Genomic DNA, 20,014 nt, shown 5'->3' on the forward strand with positions numbered 1-20,014 from the left:
TTTCATAGATGCAGTTTTTACACTTAATCGTTTGTACTTAGTATACTGGACTTATTGTTTTATAAAATTATATTTTGATATGGAGAAATTGTTTCTAAGTACCCGCTTAAAGTGAATTCCCAAAAAAATTCTGAAATATAAATAAATAGAAAGTAATCATTATTTGTTCAGAAAGAAAGTTAGCAAGTACGCAGACCACATTTATTGACTAATAGGGGTGTTACTTTCTACAGTGAAATTGTGGAAATTCCCAAATTTATGACGACATTTATGCGTAATTTTTGGCTACAATTTAATGGTTCTGCTATGGGCATCTGGAAGTTGGAAAAAGAGTTCGATGGATGTCGTACAATGACGAGTCCGCGTACACCCCCCGGAGGGGATGTCAAATAAATTTGAGAAGAGTGAAAAGTCGCAATTGAAATCGGAATTGTTCTTGATATGGAACAGTTAATTTGAGGCATCATTAAAGCGGCACTCCCACTTTTTTGAATCCATTCACATTGGCAGCCAGGTAGGCACCGAGTTGAGAGTGTGTGATGATCTCTTCATCAACTACGGACGAAATGCTTTCTCTTACTCGCCAAATATGCAACGTCATGACTTTCTTGCCAGTCAACGCCCCCCTTTGTGAACGTGCCCGTAATCCTTTGAGGTTGAGTAAGTCCTATCGCGTGCTAGGCCCTCAATCTGGCGACTCGACCCGAACAAGGAGTTGACGCACCACGGGTTTCTCATTCACAATCGACTTTTTTTTGTTGTTTGTGACGTGTCATAATTGCATGGTTTTCTTCGCCGTCTTATTCTTCTTCGTAATGTCATAGAAGTGTGAAAATTATGGGGTTTACCCTTCAGTCCACGCAACCCTTCAGCACATCGTTTATTTCCTTTATCTTTCACTAAGGATCACCGAAAGACCAAAAATTTGTTTGCTAACTTTGCTGCATATGTCCGAGTAATGGCATTTACCTTCTTGGGTTTTATGCGCTTTCGATTGTCGCCATGATTTTTGGGGGTTGATTCTCCCTCTTCCTGCCTTCTTTTTTCGTCATGTGCTAAATTGTATTTTATGATCTTGCACAAGACTGTTTCTAACTGATTTCTTTATAGATAACGTCAGAGGTTATTCCTTTTTTTTGCAATCATTTAAAGTTTATCGCTGTGAAGATCGTGAGAAGAATTGTGTTAGGTTAACGTCTATTTTAATAGACGTTCTTTTACTTCAGTATCATCATTTGGGAATAATATAATTTAATTATAGTTTAACAATATTAAATTTATAATTAAATATTTTTGTGATTTTGTGATTTTAAATTAATTTCCATTAAAGAATTTAACAAAAAATGTTAAATCGAAGAATAAAAAAAGATTAAAAGATTAATTTCTGAACTTTTACATTACGATGTAAAGTTTCGAAATATAACTTTTGAAAAAATTTGTTTTTACAAATCAGTGAACACTCATTATTCAATGTCTTATTGTATCATAAAATTACTTTACTAACTCTAAGATACATTTTTTTCGAAAAAGTAAGGATAAGATTAATATACATATGTGACTTTAGTTTTAAATCGGTTACTGTAAAAATTGAATTTATACGATGCTAATATATAATACATAAATCTAGTTTTTTATGTTACTAGTTAAGCTTTTCGTGCATTTTAAGGGTGTGTGTTAAATAAAACTGAAACACAATTTGTTTGGTTTTCTATCCTCTCATTCCCAGATTGGCCTGCACTTGCATTCGCTTTGGGCGCCAACTTCAATACAAAACTAAACCACAAGCGCAGCTGCTGCTCCTTTAGCTCCTGCTCCTGTCCTCCTCCACGCACCCCCCGCTACAGCACTAATGTTACTTGTGCTCCCCTGTCAGTGGCCAGGTGCCAGGTAACTCACAATTGTTGTTAATTTTTTCTCTGTGCTTTCAGCTCAGACTTAATTAGCTTTGACTGGCTGCTATAATAAAATTACAGTGCTGCCCTCTCCCTCCGTTCCCCGACCCCAATGATGTCGCGTGCTTCTCCCCAGAAAGAGAGCGCGACAGAAAGAGAAAGAGGGATAGAGTATGTGAAAGAAGGGGGAAAGGAGTAGGAGGGCAGACGCAGGTGTGCCAATGCCACAACTCTGCTTGTTACAGAGACTGCTCCATCAGTAGAGCGCCAGCTGGCGTAGCTACCGACCGACTGTCCAATCAAACCTCGAGTAGCGGCAGCGACAGCAGACGCCAGCTACAACAGAGCCAGCGGCAGAGGCATCGGCAGAGGCAGCAAAAGCAGAAGCGGGAGCGGGAGAGCTGTAAGTACGGATAGAAAGGAATTCCAATAGAAATGCGAGAAAAAGAGAGTGCGAGGCGGCGAGTGTCTGCCGGATAGTAAACGGATAAACCGGATAAACTGGAAAGCAAGCCAATGAGAGCGCAACAAAACAACCACCACGTCGTCGTGGTCGCTGCTGCTTTTGCTGCTGCTGCTGAGTCGTGGTTCTCGCTTCGGTCAAAAGGAACTTAATGTGGTGTTCGGCAGAGCCAGAGACAGTCAACATTGCGCAGCCGTTGTGAACGGACGTCCAACAGTCGCCGCGACAGAAAATAAAGCAAGCAACCAAAAACACAGAACACATTTGAGAAACTGGGAGTCAGTGAAAACTGAAAAGTGTTGAAATTTGTGCGTGTGGCAAAAATAAAACTTTTCGCGTTAAACATGGTGATGAACGGAGCGTTGCCAGTACCGATGCCAACGCCAAGTCCGCCAGCCAGCAAGTCACGCATCCAGATTGAGTGGGATATCAATGACACCGTTGTGCCGACGGTCAGCGAGCACGACGATTTTAACGACTGGGCCAACGGCCACTGCCGGCTCATCTATGCCGCCCACAGTGAGGATGCCAAGAAGCATGCCAGCGGCTGGGCGATGCGCAACACCAACAACCACAACGTCAACATACTAAAGAAGAGCTGCCTCGGCGTGCTGCTCTGCAGCGCCAAGTGCCGCCTTCCCAATGGCGCCAGCGTCCATCTGCGTCCAGCCATCTGCGACAAAGCGCGTCGCAAGCAACAGGGCAAACAGTGTCCCAATAGGTAAGTGTCTACTAACTTCTCCAATCCCCAACTGGCGAGCAGTCGTACTAAGCAAGCGCTTCTCCAATTCTCATTACAGAAATTGCAATGGCCGCCTCGAGATTCAACCATGTCGTGGGCACTGCGGCTATCCGGTGACACACTTCTGGCGCCGCGCCGGCAACGCAATCTACTTCCAAGCTAAGGGCACCCACGATCATCCACGGCCGGAGGCCAAGGGCTCGACGGAGGCACGTCGTCTCCTCGCTGGCGGACGACGAGTGCGCAGTCTGGCCGTGATGCTGGCTCGGGATGCAGCACTCAGTGACAAGCTGTGCAGCCTGCGGGCCAACAAGCGCCAAGCGAAGTCGCTGCCGCTGCAGGAAAACGCCAGCAAGCGCAAGCAGCGGACTACCAACTCTGCAGAGTTGTTGCCTGCGGGCACAGAGTTGCCATCGTATCACAGTGTTGCCGTTGCAGCTGGCACGCCTACAGCCACGCCCTCGACGGCAATATTCCAGCAAGCGCATACAGCTAGCTACATGACATCGCAATGGAGCACGGACTGCTCGTCTTACTACTCACAGGATGCCTCCTTGAACTACAACAGCGGGGGCGGCATCTACGGATACGAGATGCACTCGCCCCTCTCGCCGCTCTCCTCCAACAGCTCCACAGCCAGCTACTACGCCAGCTCGGAGACCCAACTGCAGCATCAGCAACAGCAGCAGCAACAACAACAACAACAACAGCTGCTGCAAGTGCCACAACAGAACTATGAGCTTGCGACGACAACAGCTCCGAATGCAACCAGCTACCAGACTGGCATGAATCTCTACGAGAGCTGCGACGACACCTCCAGTCTGACCAGCAGCTCTGGCTACAGCTCCGAGGACTACAGCTACTTCAACGGATACGTGCCACAAGCACTGGACATCAGCGGTAGCTCCACTGCCAGTCCCGAAAGCTTTTACAGCCCCAACTCGGAGATCTTCAGCGTGTTCGATGGCAACATCAGTGGCGGCAGCAGCAGCACCGTGGAGCTGCTCTACGAGGAGGCAACTGCCTATCAGCAGCAGGCGTTGCAGCAACAGCAGCAATCCTTCACTTCCCCACCCGGCGTTGCCGTCTCCTACCAACAACAACAGCCGCAGTCACAGCCACAGGCACAGCAACAACAACAGCAGACTGCGGATTACTATTATAGCAACACGGGCGTGGACAACGTGTGGAACATCCAAATGGACGCGACGATCTCTCCAGCTGCGTATCAGAGTCAGGCAACAAGCCACGAACCAGGCATTGGCATCTTCTGCTAATCCCACCAAGATCTCAACATTATTACGACTCAAGCGTTGTTCTAGTCTCTAGTTGAAACACAAATCTCGCCTCGAAGTTATGTTCCCATTTCCTTTCCCCCAATTTGCTTGTTGGTTTTATCTTTATACCATGTTTCTAGCGCCTAAGTCATTGAACTCCATTGTTTCCCTCAGCTATTCCAAAGTTTTAAATTAAGCACCTACTATTAAGTATTTAGCAACTAACTAAGTGACGTACAAGTAAAACCCACCTATTTATGCATTTTTGTAATAAACATTTGACACTTATTAAACCTAACAATCTTTTCAATCAATCCAACCTAAACGACATAGCTACATTAACAGCAAGTTTTGTGATATGGCCTGCCGTAATGTTCGATACACATATACATCATATGTACATACATATATTCGATTAAAATTTAGTGGTTGAGACCCAATTCTCAAAAAACATTTAAAATTATAAACAAAAAGAGTTTTGCGATTGGCAGATGCGAAGCAATATATAATATATACTATATTTTTTGGGCATCGTATACTCAAATTAAAATTCTTCTCAACTATTATCCAATTTCAATGCGAAGGGCTCGACGGCTGATCATTATTGCCATCTGAGGTACCCATCGGAGTCGTTGACGGATTTTGTGGATTCTGACTAACCACAAGCTGTGAACCTTGGGTGCAGTCAGTCTTAGGACTAAGTGAAGGATTCAAAGTTGGTTCAGGGGATGCTTTAACTATTAAAGGAACAAGAGCCCATATCTGCGTATTAGAAATAAAGTTATACGCATTAGTGTCGAAACCCTCCAGCGGAACAAAGAACTCTTGCGAAGCTTTATCTGCTTCTGGTACTGGTCTCGAAGCATCGGGAGAAGATGGTGTCAATGTTGATGACAAAGATGCATGCGGTGCAGGGAACTGCACTGGGGCCTCTTGCACCAAAGCGGCAGCAAGACGCACGAAATTATCGGATAGCATAGATTTGCGCCTTTGCTGGGGTTTCTCCGTCTCTTTCTTCTCTTCATTAGCTTCCAACAACTTCCAACGTAATCGCTTTAGCAGTTTAGGCCGATATTTCTGTAGAAAATATTGCTTCTTTTTGGGCTTTGCAGATTGCTGAGACATCAATCCGACCACATTCATGACCAACGGCACCAGGTTTTCATCACAGTCTAGAATTAGTGGAACCTTCATTTTGGCGGGAACTTTCTTGAATTTTTTTGTATTCGAACTCGATTTGACTAACTTCTTAGAAATCACCATTATAAAATTTTAAATAAAATATTATTTTCAAAATTGTACAAAAAGCAATAAAATAAGTAAACGACTTATTCAGAATGAAAAGATTTCAACACACTTTTCTTCTCCTTGCTAATGTCTCTTGACAAATTTCTCATAGCAAAGTGATTACTTTATTTTATTAAATTACTCTGGATACAGAATTACAGTTACTTCAATGAGTATGTGCTACAAGCACTTGACATCAGCGGCAACTTAGCCAGACCGATAACTTCTACACACAAAATTCGGAAATACAATTATTATATATATTTTACCGTAAATAAGTTCGATTCTTAACATTTAACTTTATCTGTTGAGATATTCAATTTCTTAGTAACACTTAGATCTTATTTAAAAAAGTAAAGAATATTTAAGGAATAGAGCAAACAAGAAGAATAAAAAGGCTATTTAAAATTGTACATTACCGTAGGGTAAATTTGCTGGATTGGTGGCAATACATAGCTTCCATACCTTTTCATTCAGTTCTGCCCCGCTGTATGAACTCCAACCGATGGTGATTCTTAGCGATAAATGCAATTTATTGATCATTTAAACAAACATTAAAACTATAACCAATATCTATAGTACTTATACGTGGGCAAGTGCTGTTTTTTATTTCACTTTAATAATACAATACAATTTGAATATTATTGCAAATTTATAGCTATTTTAGAAATATAGAAACAGCAACTCTATTAATTTATCCATTTGACAAATGTATTCATTAACAAATTGGCGAATATGCATATTAAATTAGCTTGGCAAATTCGCACTCGCGAAAACTGCAACCCCAATCGCAATGGAAATTCCAGATATTGTAGAATTGAGCCAGTTTTCGCAAATCTCGCGAATATTGAATTACAAAAAGAGAAAAGGATCAACGTCAACTAATTTGCATAATCGTCACAGCATGAAAAGAGCTGCAAAAGGATAACAAAAAGAATCAGAGATGAGCAAGTCATATATTTGCATATAGGGCTTACATTATGTAAGGGGCTAATCAAAAGAACACGGACAAATATTGTAAGCCCCGACGAATGCGACAGGAAGCACACGTTCTGCTTTTGATTTATGGTCGGAAATTAACATAAATGAAATCAAAACATTTTAAATGTTTTTATTTCACTGCGATCGGAGGGGGTAGCATTTGAATTATGTATTCAAATATCACTTGGAACAAAGTCATCTCAAAGGTATCAAACTCAGACTCTGACTCAGACTCATCCTCGCTTTGCCAGGTCAGAGTGTGCGAATATCCTTGAAGGTCGCACGCGCCGCTGACGCGCGTCTTTTTCAACTAATGGGTGTTTTGTTTATGGTCGCCCTCAAACCCGACCCTCATTAGGGTTACGTTTAGGGTTGCCCAACCCTTTCCACTTTGCCTTTTTTCAACTATTTTCAATTATTTATAATCAGCTTAGCATAAAAAATCGCTATGAAAAACAATTGGTTTATAGTTCAAAATAGTTGAGTGGCGCCTGACAGCAATTGCATCTTTGTTCAAGCGTTTTTATTGTACATAAAAAACGCATTCATTTTTAAGTGGTTTAAATATTTAGGGTTTAACGACCATAGGTATGCCATAGGTGTTTATATCTAAATTTTATATAAGTGTAATGTGTGCGCTTTTTATGCGGATTGAAAAGAACTGAAGTTACCATGCATTTTTATTTTCTATTAATTTTGAAATACGAAGCGAAGCATTTTTCGATTTGAAATATAGTGTATTTTGTTAGGTTTTAAAATATTAGTTATAGCCTATTTTCACTGCCACTTAGTTCTTTTAGGTTTCGAACCCATTTTTTTTTCTTATGGGTTTTTACAGGGGGCGAACGTAACATTCAACCTGAACGGAAAAGAACCGAGGTTTTTTGGTGCAGTGGAAATAGGCTATTAGATTTCTATCTTCCTTTAAAGTTTAATATTTAGTGAAACATAGCAATGAATGATCAATAAAATGCATATATAAAATAAAAAAAATTAATTTGCTATTAAATATGATCATTTAAATTCACAGGTTTGATAGTAAAACTATATGAAATAATTTTATATTCAGTACAGATAATTCATTATTTTGTGTCTAATATGCATAATAATATTAATGTTTCGTCAATCACTTAGTTAGAAAACGATAGTACTGATTCATAACATAACGAAAACGATTTACACATTTTTTTTTTTAGGATTTTTGTGGTTATGTAACTGGTATTTATTAAGAATTCTTTGTAAATCTGATAGATATTCAATATGAAACCAATATGTCCAGGACTCCAGTAGTGAAATCTTCCCTATTGTTCGACTGCCTTTCGTAGCTCGTTTTGAGCAATTTTCATGCTGACCCACCCCGCCACAAATCGAGCATACACACATACACAAACACACATTCTATTTGACACGGATGTCAGTTAAGGATTTTCAGGTCATTTCTGCGCATGCGACCGCGTATCGTCCTAGTTGCCATTCAAGAGCACATTAAACGCGCCTCATTTGTTTTTGAGGCGTTTTGCCGAACGTGTTGTCGATCTTATTGTTACGTATCCTTTGAAGTGGCTCATCGAAATAGTTTTTGATGAGTTTTCCTAGCATACTCGCACATTGTTGTGGTTCATATTGTCGCAACATTTGACATTAATGGTCACAGCTTTTGCCACGTATTATAAATTAAATAGTTAATCTTCTTTCCTGCCCTCTCTTTTTATTGAACATTGCAGCTGTGATTGCTGATGGACATGCCCTCTCCTAACGTGATCTGTGAAAAGCCAACCGAAAGTCACACTTGAGATTGACACTCAAATCAGGACAGGAGTTCTGCTGGTTCCAATGACCTTTCAAGAGCAGCGGGTTCGTTTTATCAGGAATATTACAATTATTTAGGAAAATTCAGATCTTTTTCATCTTTTCGTGAATGTCCCAAATGGAGTCGAGATCATCTACATACATATGCATTGCATTGTTGTTATTGTTTGCAATTTTTGCGAATCCTTTAAGCTAGCAAAGTTGTCTATATGGTTATACCACATGACCACGGTTGCCACTTTTGGTACAAATGTACCAAAACCGGTACATTTTTTTATGCGTTGGTACATTGGATCACTTTTTTTCATATTGGTACATTTTCAATATGCCTAGTCTAGTATTTAAATTTTTCATAAAATTTTATGTTTACACACTTTTTTTTTACAAATGGCTCTGTTCCACCAGACATCAATTGAGGAAATATATATGCGCCAATGTAAGGCCCATCACAACGTAAACAGTTATATATTGTGAATCACGATTTGTGATTCAAACAAATTTCTAAGCGAAGAAGAACTTTCCATAGTGAAAACCTTTGAAAATTTTTATAATGGTGATCCTGATGATATAATATCCCAATGCAACCAACTCCGACTTTCTTTTAATCAGGGAAAAGAAAAAGATATTCGTAAATTTTGGACAGACATTGAAAGTAAAAAAAACCGGTGTTGACGAACCGCTGTTCAGGAGCTTAATAAAATTAATAAACAACTTGATTTCGTTGCCACACAGCTCTGGTGCTGCAGAGCGAAAGTTTTTTGAAATTTCGTTAATGAAAATTATATTACCAAATAAATTAGAATTTAAGACACTAAATAATATAATGTATTTCAAGGAATTGATTGATTGTAAAGACCTTCACTATGTTTGGTCTACAAAAGACTGTTCATTTTTAAAAATTAAATAAGATAGTTTAAAATTTTATTGATTATTATTTAAGCGAAAGTTCTGTTTTTGTTTTCATTCTGTTTGAAAAGTATAATTGATTACATAAAAGTTCTGTTTTTGTTTTATTTTATATAGTAAATACTATACTAAAAAAAAAGAAATATGAAATAATAAAAGATAATTTTAAAAAAACGTTAACAAAATATAGTATTAAAAAATACCGAAAATAAAAATAAAAAATTAAAAAAATTTGTGGTACATTTTTGCTAAAATTGGTGCATTTTTACAAAAATTTACACAAAATTTTTTTGGAATGGCAACCGTGCACATAACAATCCGAGACCGAAATAATGCTGCGCAAGCGCCATCCATAATAATTAAAGCTCAACTAATGTAAATTAGTAGCCATAATAATGCATCAAAAGCGCCACCTAGTTTTAGGTTGTCGCAGCTGACGCTATAACAATATAGCAAAAGCGCCATCTACTGGACTGATGCTACAAGATTTGTCATGATAATGTATCAAATGCACCATCTATATGTCACCAGCAAAACTAACCTAAATATTCATTGACAATTCGATCAGGTCACTTTCTTGCAAATTGCATATTCAAAAATCTAGTCTTTTTTAACATGCGATAATTTAGAATACTGTATCGATTATCATGATATACTAGTATATTTTTAAATGCAAACTACGGTCACACAGTTGCCGCTGGTAACTTGCAGTTGAAGCAACAAGTAAAAATTAGTTTGCCACGAAGATTTAATACAACAGTTGTTTTAAGTATATGTAATAGTTTTGCCAAGCATAAAGTGCATTACAATAGTTAATCATAAGTTTTTTAGATAAATCACGAACCTGTTTGAATACGAGTAAAGAGTTGCAATGTCGGCATCAAGATTCCTAAGTGCAGTTGGACAAATTTCACGACAACAATTGTTGCAGAATAAATGTGCTAGAGGTAATTGTCCAAAAATAGATGAATAAATGATATACTAATAGATATTTCCAAAAGAAAGAACAATGTTTAACGTGCTGTTAATCAAAACTGTATAAACATATACGATTTGAACTAATCGAACACCGCCTATCGCATCATTGGACTTTGAACTTTGTACTCTTCCACATATGAGATAATACCAAAGTATTATGTTGGACGTAGTACAAAAACACAAGTAGTTTAATACACACTACTCACATCACCATTATCATATTACAGCCTATCCCGCCGCAGCACAATTTCAACGTCGTCTAATGGCCACAAATCCCGCAACATCTCCAGCCGCTGTTAACAAGCATTTACACACCAAGGTGGTAAATGGAGTGCTGGTCATTAAAATTGATTCTCCCAATGTCAAAGTCAACTCGCTGGGCGCCGAGGTGAGCAATGAGTTCGAGCAAGTGATTAAGGAGCTGGAGACGAATCCTTCGGTGAACTCTGCGGTGCTCATTTCGGGCAAACCTGGCTGCTTTGTGGCTGGTGCCGATATCGGCATGCTAGAAGCGTGCCAAAAGGCCGAGGAGGCTACCCTTATTTCACACGGCGCACAAATTATGTTTGAGCGCATGGAGCGCAGTCGTAAGCCAATTGTGGCCGCCATCAATGGTGTATGTCTGGGCGGCGGTCTAGAACTAGCCTTGGCCTGTCACTATCGCATTGCTACAAAGGACAACAAGACCAAGTTGGGTTTGCCAGAGGTTATGCTCGGTCTGCTGCCTGGTGGAGGAGGCACCGTCCGTTTGCCTAAGCTATCCTCGGTGCCCACCGCTTTGGACCTGAGTTTGACCGGTAAACAAGTTCGTGCCGATCGTGCTAAGCGCCTTGGCATTGTTGACCTGCTTGTCGATCCCCTCGGTCCTGGCTTGCAGCCGGCTGAGGAAAACACTATCGAGTATCTAGAGAAGACTGCCGTGCAAGTGGCCAATGACTTGGCCAGTGGAAAACTGCGTGTAAGTAACCACACATCTCACAGCTTACGTTTTTACTTGATGACATGGAATTTGATTTGACAGGTGAATCGCGAAAAGAGTGGTTTGGTCAACAAACTACAAGCGTTTATCATGGATACGGACTTTGTCAAGAACAAAATCTTTGATACGGCGCGCAAGCAAGTGCTCAAGGCCTCTGGTGGTCTCTACCCCGCTCCTCTGAAGGTAATTTCGTCACCCGTCAAAATTAAAAAAAATAACTCACAATCAATCACAACTGCTACTTTACAGATCCTGGATGTGATTCGTGCCGGCGTCGACAAGGGCACTGATGCTGGCTACGAGTCGGAACGCAAGGGCTTTGGTGAATTATCGGCTACACCAGAATCAAAGGGTCTCATTGCGCTCTTCCGTGGCCAGACTGAGTGCAAGAAGAATCGCTTTGGCAAGCCAGAGCGTCCCGTCAAGACTGTGGGCGTGCTTGGTGCAGGTCTCATGGGTGCTGGCATTGTGCAGGTGTCCGTCGACAAGGGTTACAATGTAGTTATGAAAGATGCCACCGATGCAGGCCTTGCTCGCGGTATTGGCCAAGTGCAAAAGGGTCTGGCAACAGCTCTAAAGCGCAAGCGCATTACGGCCCTGGAACGCGATCAAACGCTGTCGCATCTGCTACCCACGCTAAACTACAACGACTTTAAGACTGCCGATATTATTATCGAAGCTGTTTTCGAGGATATTAACATTAAGCACCGAGTAATCAAGGAGCTGGAGGCAGTTGTCCCTGAGCATTGTGTTATTGCCACGAATACCAGCGCCATTCCCATTACGAAGATTGCTGCTGGTAGCTCGCGTCCTGAGAAGGTAGTGGGCATGCACTACTTCTCTCCCGTCGACAAGATGCAGCTACTGGAAATCATTACACATCCAGGCACCTCTAAGGACACCATCGCCCAAGCCGTTGCTGTAGGTCTCAAACAAGGCAAGGTAGTGATTACAGTGGGCGATGGACCCGGGTTCTATACCACACGTATTCTGGCCACACTCCTGTCTGAAGCAATCAGGTGAAACTCTTATTCATATTTTCGTATTGTAGCATTGTTAATCCTTGTCTTTCACATAGACTGCTGCAAGAAGGAGTGGATCCCAAGGATTTGGATAAGTACACCAAGAAGTTCGGCTTCCCTGTAGGCGCTGCAACATTGGCCGATGAAGTCGGAATCGATGTTGGCTCCCATATTGCCGTGGATTTGGCCAAATCATTTGGCGAACGCTTTAGCGGCGGCAATCTGCAAGTGATGCAGGATTTGGTATTGGCAGGCTTCTTAGGCCGCAAGTCTGGCAAGGGCATTTTCCTATACGATGGCCAAAGCAAGGGCAGCCGTCCAGTCAATACGGAGGCACACGAAATCCTTAAGCAGAAGTATGCGCTGGTTTCCAAGGGTGCCAATACACCTGAGGATCTGACATTGCGTATGGTGTCGCGCTTTGTCAATGAAGCTGTCTTGTGTCTGGAGGAGAAGATTCTTGACAGTCCACTGGAGGGTGATGTGGGTGCTGTTTTCGGCTTGGGATTCCCGCCATTTACCGGAGGTCCCTTCCGCTGGGTGGATCTGTACGGCGCTGGCAAATTGGTTAGCAAAATGCAGTCATATGCTGAACTGTACGGCGCACCTTTCAAGCCTGCCCAAACCCTGTTGGACATGGCTAAGGATCCTGCCAAGAAATTCTATCCCAAGACTGGCGCTTCAAAGTTGTAAAGAACAATACAGAAACAAATCGACATTTAGCTTTAGACAGAATTTAGAGCATTCTAATGCATTTTTCTCAACTGATTCTTAGAGTGGTCCATCCTGATCCCCATTATCATGAACTTAATTATTTTTGTTGAAGTTGCGCGATGTTAATAATAAAGAGTATCGTATAATATTTTCATACATCCAATTGTTTATTTGACACGACTGTTTCGCGAGTATAGGAACCTCGCAAGATTTTAATTATCTTTAGTGTAATCTGTAACGATTTTTGTACATCAATCTATATATTTCTTAGTCTAACGTAACATCAATATTAATATTTACAAAGCTTCCCTTATGGACGAAAGGAATAAGTTGCTGCTGCATCAGCAACTTAATGGCTAGAAGTACACGTAACACATTGAGCACACAACACTTGGGCAGTTTCCAATGGTTGTTCCAAGAGTTGAACGGCTGGCTATCTTTGGAGAGCTTTTTGTTGATTAAACATCTTTGACAAGCATTATTTAAGCAATTTATGTACATGGAAACAAATCAATAAGTTATGTATATACATCTGAATATTCATTAGTTTTCCTAACATCTTTGGCTTTCCAAGCTGTTCCCAACTCTGGGCATCAACCTTTCATCAAATTATCGTTTACTTGCGCCAATCTCGTCCAGAACTACAACGCTGTTGCCTAGTTGGAGTGCTGCCAGTGGCTCCCACAGCTGCACCATTCGCCCCACCGCTACCACCACCTGTGCTACTGTTCCCTCCGCTGCCATTCAGCAGAGTGCTATTGTAACGTTCATGGGACGGATAGCGTTCGACAACATCGTCAATCAGCTCGAGAATGCCAATCTTGAATTTGCGCCGCTGTTGCGGCGTTAATGCTGCAATATCTGGCAGAATGCTTCGAAAGAACTCCATGTCCGTGTGCTCTGTGACGCTGAGGCCCCCAAAGAAGGCAGCTCCACTACCCGAAGTGGTCACATCGCATTCCGTCTTGATTCGCTTTGCGCTGCTTGGCTCAAAGTGTGGATGTTGTTGTTGCTGTTGCAGGTGACTGGCCATCGCATGGTGGGAATGCGGCGGTTGATGTTGATGATGCAGTGGCGTCGATGAAGTATCGTTGTATATTAAATCTGGTCCGGTCTCAGCTAGCTGCACATCAGGTATGAAATTCTGCAGACTATTAGCACTGGCCGTATCACTGTGTGCTGGCGAACCAGGAACAGTCATCGCATTGTCGCCTGTCGTCGAAGTGGTGCAGTGCATGCCCAGGGTGGCAGCTATGGCGGGATCAAAAGCATCAATCGTCTCCTCGTCGTCGTTGTCCGAAAGAGACTGCTTCATCTCCATAGAATCGTTCATAACATGGTTGTTGATGTTGTTGTTGTTATTGATGCTAGTGTTGTTGTTGTTGCAATACAAATGCTCCTGCTGATGCTGCTGCTGATGGAGTTGCAAATGCTGCTGGGAGAACTGGAAGAGCGTGGCCAAACTCGAGTTGCCCTCAAGAGAGTTCCGCGTAGACTTAAGAAATGGTAACAAAAACGCCATATGCTCAGTAAGGTAGTAAGGTTTGTGCTGTGGCTCGGATCCACTCTGTTGCTTGATGTAGCGCGAGAGGCAGGCACGAAGGTTCCTCCATCTCTCCTTGCAGTGAATAACTAAAATTATATACATATTATTACGTGTGTTTAATAAAAATGAATATTTTACAGATTACTTACCACTCTCTCGGGTTTCCTTCGAGATAAGCGCCCAGGCCTTCTCCTGGTTGTCTCTGGAACGATTCAAATAAAAAGGATCATTATTATTGTTCTGATTGGAAATTAAGCTAACGAAATAAATGCTCAGCTACGAAATTAACTCAAGTGATCAGAGAAACTCAAAACTTAAATTTATAATACATACAATTCATATTGCGTTTTTGTAATTTCATTTTATGATTTTGCTGTCTACCATGTTCTAGCCAATAAACTAACTCCTTAAACATGGCTTTCAATGAATAACAAAAAAAGTGACAGATTATTTTTGAAACCCTAGTCTGTCTTATCTACACATCCGTTGACCAATTCGCACATCACTAATATTATTGTCATTGTACTATCGATGAGAACTCACGACGAGACTAGTTGCCATCGCTAACGGGCTGACTAAAGTGTGAACTCACCTGTTGCGATACTCGGGCACTTTCTTGTCGTAGAGACAGCGATGCGTGCGCACCAAATTAACGAATCGAATGTTGAAATCCTCGTCCGCTTGCATGACACGATTTGTTGATCCTATGGTTGCAGTTGTTGCACTCGGACTGCTGCCGTTGTAAAAAGTTGCTACTGATGTTGCTCGCTCGTTGCCTCCGCCGTCGCCGTTGTTGATGCTTTGTCGATTGTTGTTATCGTTGTTGTTGCTGTTGATGATGTTGTTGTTGTTGCTGTTGTTGTTACCGCCGCTACTGCAGGTGTTGTTAGTTTTGTTGCTATTGGTGGTGCTGTTGCTGCTGCTGGGCGTTGAGGTGGTCATATTCGTTCCACGGCTTGTTGTTATGTTTGCTGTTGCTGCCTGTGTTAATTATAGAATTTGCAATCACTTTACTGTTGATGTTGAATGTTGCAATGCCTGGCGTTGTTACTGCCAGCGAAGCACACTGATAACAACAGTGACTGCAATACCTGCTAGCCACTTTGTTGTTGTTGTTTCTACTCGTGTTCTGGTTGCTGTTGTTGGCGGACAGAACAACAAGAGAAAAGTTTGCTATACTCGCAACAGAAACGCGAAAATGTCGATGATAATCAATGATTTGAAATATACACTATCCTCGATAGTTTCGCTTTATTGTATCGCAAATTAGGATAAAGTTTTTGTATATAATATTTGCCTATTTAACAAACAATTCACGATAGTATCGTAGTGTCTCGATGTTGACCCATCGCTATTTCCCAGTGTTGTATTGACTGTGTGCAATTGTGTTGGAATTGCTAATGTCTCGGCAACAACAATTACTACAGCAGCTTTATGCCTTCGTCAAGCGACAAGAGCTTTTTTGCTGTGCTTGTGTTGTTGTCATAACTACATACATATGTATGTACATACATACATATGTGTGTTTGTGAAATATAATAAAACAGGGTGGCCACTTTTGTTGTTGTTTTTGTGAGCAGTTTCGTGACAACGGCGACAGTCGCTACATTGTTTACCTTTCATATTATTATAGCCACAATAACAGTAAGAGCAACACCAACACCAACAATAACTATTATAATAAATAGCAGGCTATTTGACTGTACTTGCTTTTGTTGTTACAAATTCTTGTCAAGACTTGGTCTTGGTCTTTGATAACAATAATATCATTAGAGCAAGAGCTGACTCTCAGATTCGGCAGTGACTCGTTTTAATAACTCGCCTGCTTGCATGTTCGTGGATGCAACTGCACAGCTGCTTTTTGTTGCAACTTGCAACTACCTGTTTTGATTCTAATCAACCCACTCAGTGTTACACTCCCTCTCTTTCGCTCTCTCTCACTCATTCATACTCTATGTCTTCCTCTCCCTTTCTTTGTCACTTTTCCTCTCTATAAATCGCAAAGACTCTCGCTCTCTTTTCCTTCGTCTCTCTGTGTGCTGTCGCTCAAATCTTTAACAATTTTTCCCGCCACTTTCAGCACCTTGCGTTAAGCCCACCAGTTTGGCACAAAAACAACGTGCGCACAGTGGTCAGAATTACTCTTCTGCTATATATATTTATATTTATTATTTATTTAGTTTAGCAAAACAATTTAATGATCTTTGGCTTCAAAAACGAGTTGTGTGTTCGGAAAAATGTTTATAAATAATTTTTTTAACAGTATTACATTCGCCGCATTTTGATATTTTAAATTTGTTCGCGACGAATTGCCCACTGTGTCACAGTTGTTATGTTGTTTTTGTCGTCATCATTATTATCAACACTGCCAACTTCATTATCATCATCAACGCTTCGCGCGTGTTTCGGTTCTGGCTGTTGTTGTTATCATTGCTGTTGTTGTTTTTGCTGCTGCTGCTGCTATTGTTGTTGCTGTTGTTGGCGTTGCTTTTGTTATTGCCTTTGCTGTTGCTGCTGCTGCTCTCGTCGTTGTCGTATGTTCTGTATTATTCGTCATTTGTTTTTGTTGTTTTCGTTAGTTTTGTTTGTTCGCCTTTAACAGTTGCCAGCGTCGCTGACGCAGCAACAACGACATCGACAACAGCAGCAGCAGCAGCAGCAACGCCAGAGCAGCGAGCGACTTTGTTTTGTTGTTGTAGATTCTGCTGCTGCTTGCTGATTTTTTTTGTTATTGTACCGCCTGCGCAACTGTTCTTATTGTTGTTGTATAACGAAGTGGAGAGGGCAAACAATAAACTAGCTGACAATATTAATTGTGTTTTGTCTATTAACATAAAATATATATGTATACATATACATACACACAATGTACATTCAACACATTTATGAATACATACTTACATACATTTGTAAACAAGAAGGAATGAATATTAGAATGTAAGTATAATTGTTCAGTAAGAACAACAACATCGACAACAGACAGCACACAAGAAGTACAGCAACGTGCAAAACAAGAAAACACAAAAATATTTCTAAAGCTAACAAAACACACACAAAACTTGCAGAAATACCCGGCTATTCCCCCTCCCCGTTTCACCCACCCAGCCAATGACAGCAGCAGCAACAGCAATGAAGGCAAAGGCAATAACTTTGTTAGATAGAACAACAACAGCTACAACAACAACAATAACATCAACAGCAGCAGCAGCAACAAAAGGCACAAATACATATACAATGTACACTCTATACACAGACACAGAAACAGTTACACTATGGCATATAGAATTTTTCTTGTTGCTGTATTGTTGTTGCTTATCTGGCCAAGGCGTTGTTGTATTTGTTGTTGTTGTTGTATGTATGTACATACTCGTATGTATATTTTTCAAAAACATTTTCTTCGTACGTACATATCTCGAAATTGTTTATTTTACCTGTACTCTGGCAGTTTGCGAACACCGCGAGGGAGATTTGAAAAAGCGTTTCCGTAAGAAATTTAAAGCGCGCTCTTATTTTTTAAGCCAGTGTCGCTCGGAAAACGGCGCCAAAAATTGTCCGCTGCGACAGCGACGCAAGCGATGATGACGACGACTGCGACTGCAACTGCGACGTCAAATGTGCTGTGACTATGCCGTGACTGTGACAGCGACAAACAACTGACTGACTGACGTAACATAAAAAGTTGCAATTTTAATTTCGTTTTCGGTTGTCGTATGTTTCACGTTTCAAGCGACGAAAGCGACTAAACACACAGATACTCAGTATCTATCAGCTACAGTAGAACACAACACAATAACAATAACAACAACAACAGGAGCAGTCGCAGCGACGACGGCAGTTGAGCAGCAGGCAAGCAGCGACTACAACATACAGTGGGCATCATCTGTTATATTATTGTACGATTTTAGATAATGCGTAATTCGAAAACACCTTAACTTAAATACGAACTTTATAAACACGTGCATAGATTTTTATAAAATTAGAACACCATTATTATTTTATTGCCTCTAATTATAAAAAATTCACAAATCATTAGTCTTCATTCCAACTTAGACTGAAACATATTTTAAATAATGTTTATAATTAATCGACCTAACTATAGTAATAACATGAAGCTATATAAAATCATAGGAAGACAGAATATTTCCGAATAACAAAATCATATACGTTAGTTATTGATTGTCCCACTGTGCAACGACTATGGCAAACAGAGAACAACAACAGATGAAACACAGCTCGCTCTCTCTATCCCTCTCTCGCTTGCGCTCTCTCCCTGTTTCACATTCACACACACGCGTACACAGTTGGCAACAACAAGAGTACACATTTTATTGTTGTTGTTGCTGGCGAACAACAAATAATACAAACAATACACACACCGCCACACGCACACGCTCGCAACCACGGGGAGAAATACAACACAGCAGAGCAACGGCAACTGCGCGCTACAAAACGCAAAGAGACAGAGACGCAAAGCAGAAATGTCGAAACTTAACAAAAATTTACTTCACTGTGGTCTCAATCCGACCAAAGAGTTAAACTCTAAAACAATTAAAATAATGCCCCTAAATTAAACACATGATACCAGTCGATCATGAGCAGTAATACTTTTCTTGTTTAGCCATTATTGAATCAAAGTGACTATAAATTGTGCGAGTCCTTTCCATATGTTCCGATCTACCCCAGCCCAATGTGCATCTTACCCAATGCAGCTGAGTGTGGGAGTGTGTGTTCATCCACCTAAAATTGGGTTTCTAACTCTCAGCGAACATTGAATCAACGACAGTTGGTGACTGAGCAGCAGCAGCAACGCCAGCGGCAGCAGCAGAAATGCCTCTCAGAATAAACAAAATGTCATGCAAACAAAAATACACGCAAAATATTTTGTTGCCTGCATAATGTTGTTGCTTTTCTAAAAGCTCTCGACCATTTGCTGCTCAAACTTTGTTATCATTGTTGCTTTGTAATGGCTGCAAGAGCAAGCTTTTCTTGTTTACATTCTTCTCGATATACAGAAGCTTTAATAGCTTTTCTTAAACATGAAGTGCTTTCGTTTTAGAAAGGCAGTTACAATTTGAAAATGAGACTTCTATTACTTTCTTTTAAAATTAATTTCTGCTAATTTATATTTACAAACTAATATGAAATGCTTGATTTAAGTCACAAATTTACCAAGTACCCGTCACAATTCAAGAACGCAATTCAATTACCATTATTTCTACGTTCATCACAGTTAAAAGCCATAAGGGTAATAGCTTTTGGTAAAAAGCTCAGTGTATCTACCCCAAGCACTCATTCATACTACATATGAGTTTATATGCACACAGTCAGATCCCTGTCTAACTGGTATAAAGCACTTTCTCTGTGGTCTTAATGATTTGTTTACAACTTTGTTGCCTTGCAATATACCGCAAGCATACG

At 40.7% G+C, this 20,014-nt stretch overlaps 3 protein-coding genes across 4 annotated transcripts; 2 read left to right on the forward strand and 1 right to left on the reverse strand.

The window, feature by feature from the left end:
- The first annotated feature begins 2,366 nt into the window (after nt 1-2,366).
- On the forward strand, nt 2,367-4,651 carry LOC132792084 (transcription factor glial cells missing). The gene is made up of 2 exons (XM_060801315.1): nt 2,367-3,076; nt 3,156-4,651. Exons 1-2 carry the CDS (start codon nt 2,700-2,702, stop codon nt 4,372-4,374), a joined length of 1,596 nt encoding a protein of 531 aa, XP_060657298.1. The 5' UTR covers nt 2,367-2,699; the 3' UTR covers nt 4,375-4,651.
- Nucleotides 4,652-10,041: 5,390 nt separating this feature from the next.
- On the forward strand, nt 10,042-13,206 carry LOC132790824 (trifunctional enzyme subunit alpha, mitochondrial). The gene is made up of 6 exons (XM_060799539.1): nt 10,042-10,132; nt 10,189-10,304; nt 10,563-11,293; nt 11,357-11,497; nt 11,564-12,333; nt 12,393-13,206. The coding sequence occupies exons 2-6, from the start codon at nt 10,229-10,231 to the stop codon at nt 13,027-13,029; spliced, it is 2,355 nt and encodes a 784-aa protein (XP_060655522.1). The 5' UTR covers nt 10,042-10,132; nt 10,189-10,228; the 3' UTR covers nt 13,030-13,206.
- Nucleotides 13,205-18,333, reverse strand: LOC132790846 (hybrid signal transduction protein dokA). 2 transcript variants are annotated; one of them, XM_060799578.1, is made up of 4 exons: nt 18,028-18,333; nt 15,189-15,577; nt 14,746-14,798; nt 13,205-14,682 (listed from the first exon to the last, which is right to left on the reverse strand). In XM_060799578.1, exons 2-4 carry the CDS (start codon nt 15,536-15,538, stop codon nt 13,667-13,669), a joined length of 1,419 nt encoding a protein of 472 aa, XP_060655561.1. In that variant the 5' UTR covers nt 15,539-15,577; nt 18,028-18,333; the 3' UTR covers nt 13,205-13,666. The 2 variants fall into 2 exon arrangements, with proteins under 2 accessions (XP_060655561.1, XP_060655569.1); XM_060799586.1 differs by lacking the exons at nt 15,189-15,577; nt 18,028-18,333 and adding an exon at nt 14,930-15,024.
- Between the last annotated feature and the right edge of the window lie 1,681 nt (nt 18,334-20,014).

The sequence above is a fragment of the Drosophila nasuta genome, chromosome 2L (genome assembly GCF_023558535.2).
Source record: "Drosophila nasuta strain 15112-1781.00 chromosome 2L, ASM2355853v1, whole genome shotgun sequence".
NCBI lineage: Eukaryota > Metazoa > Arthropoda > Insecta > Diptera > Drosophilidae > Drosophila > Drosophila nasuta.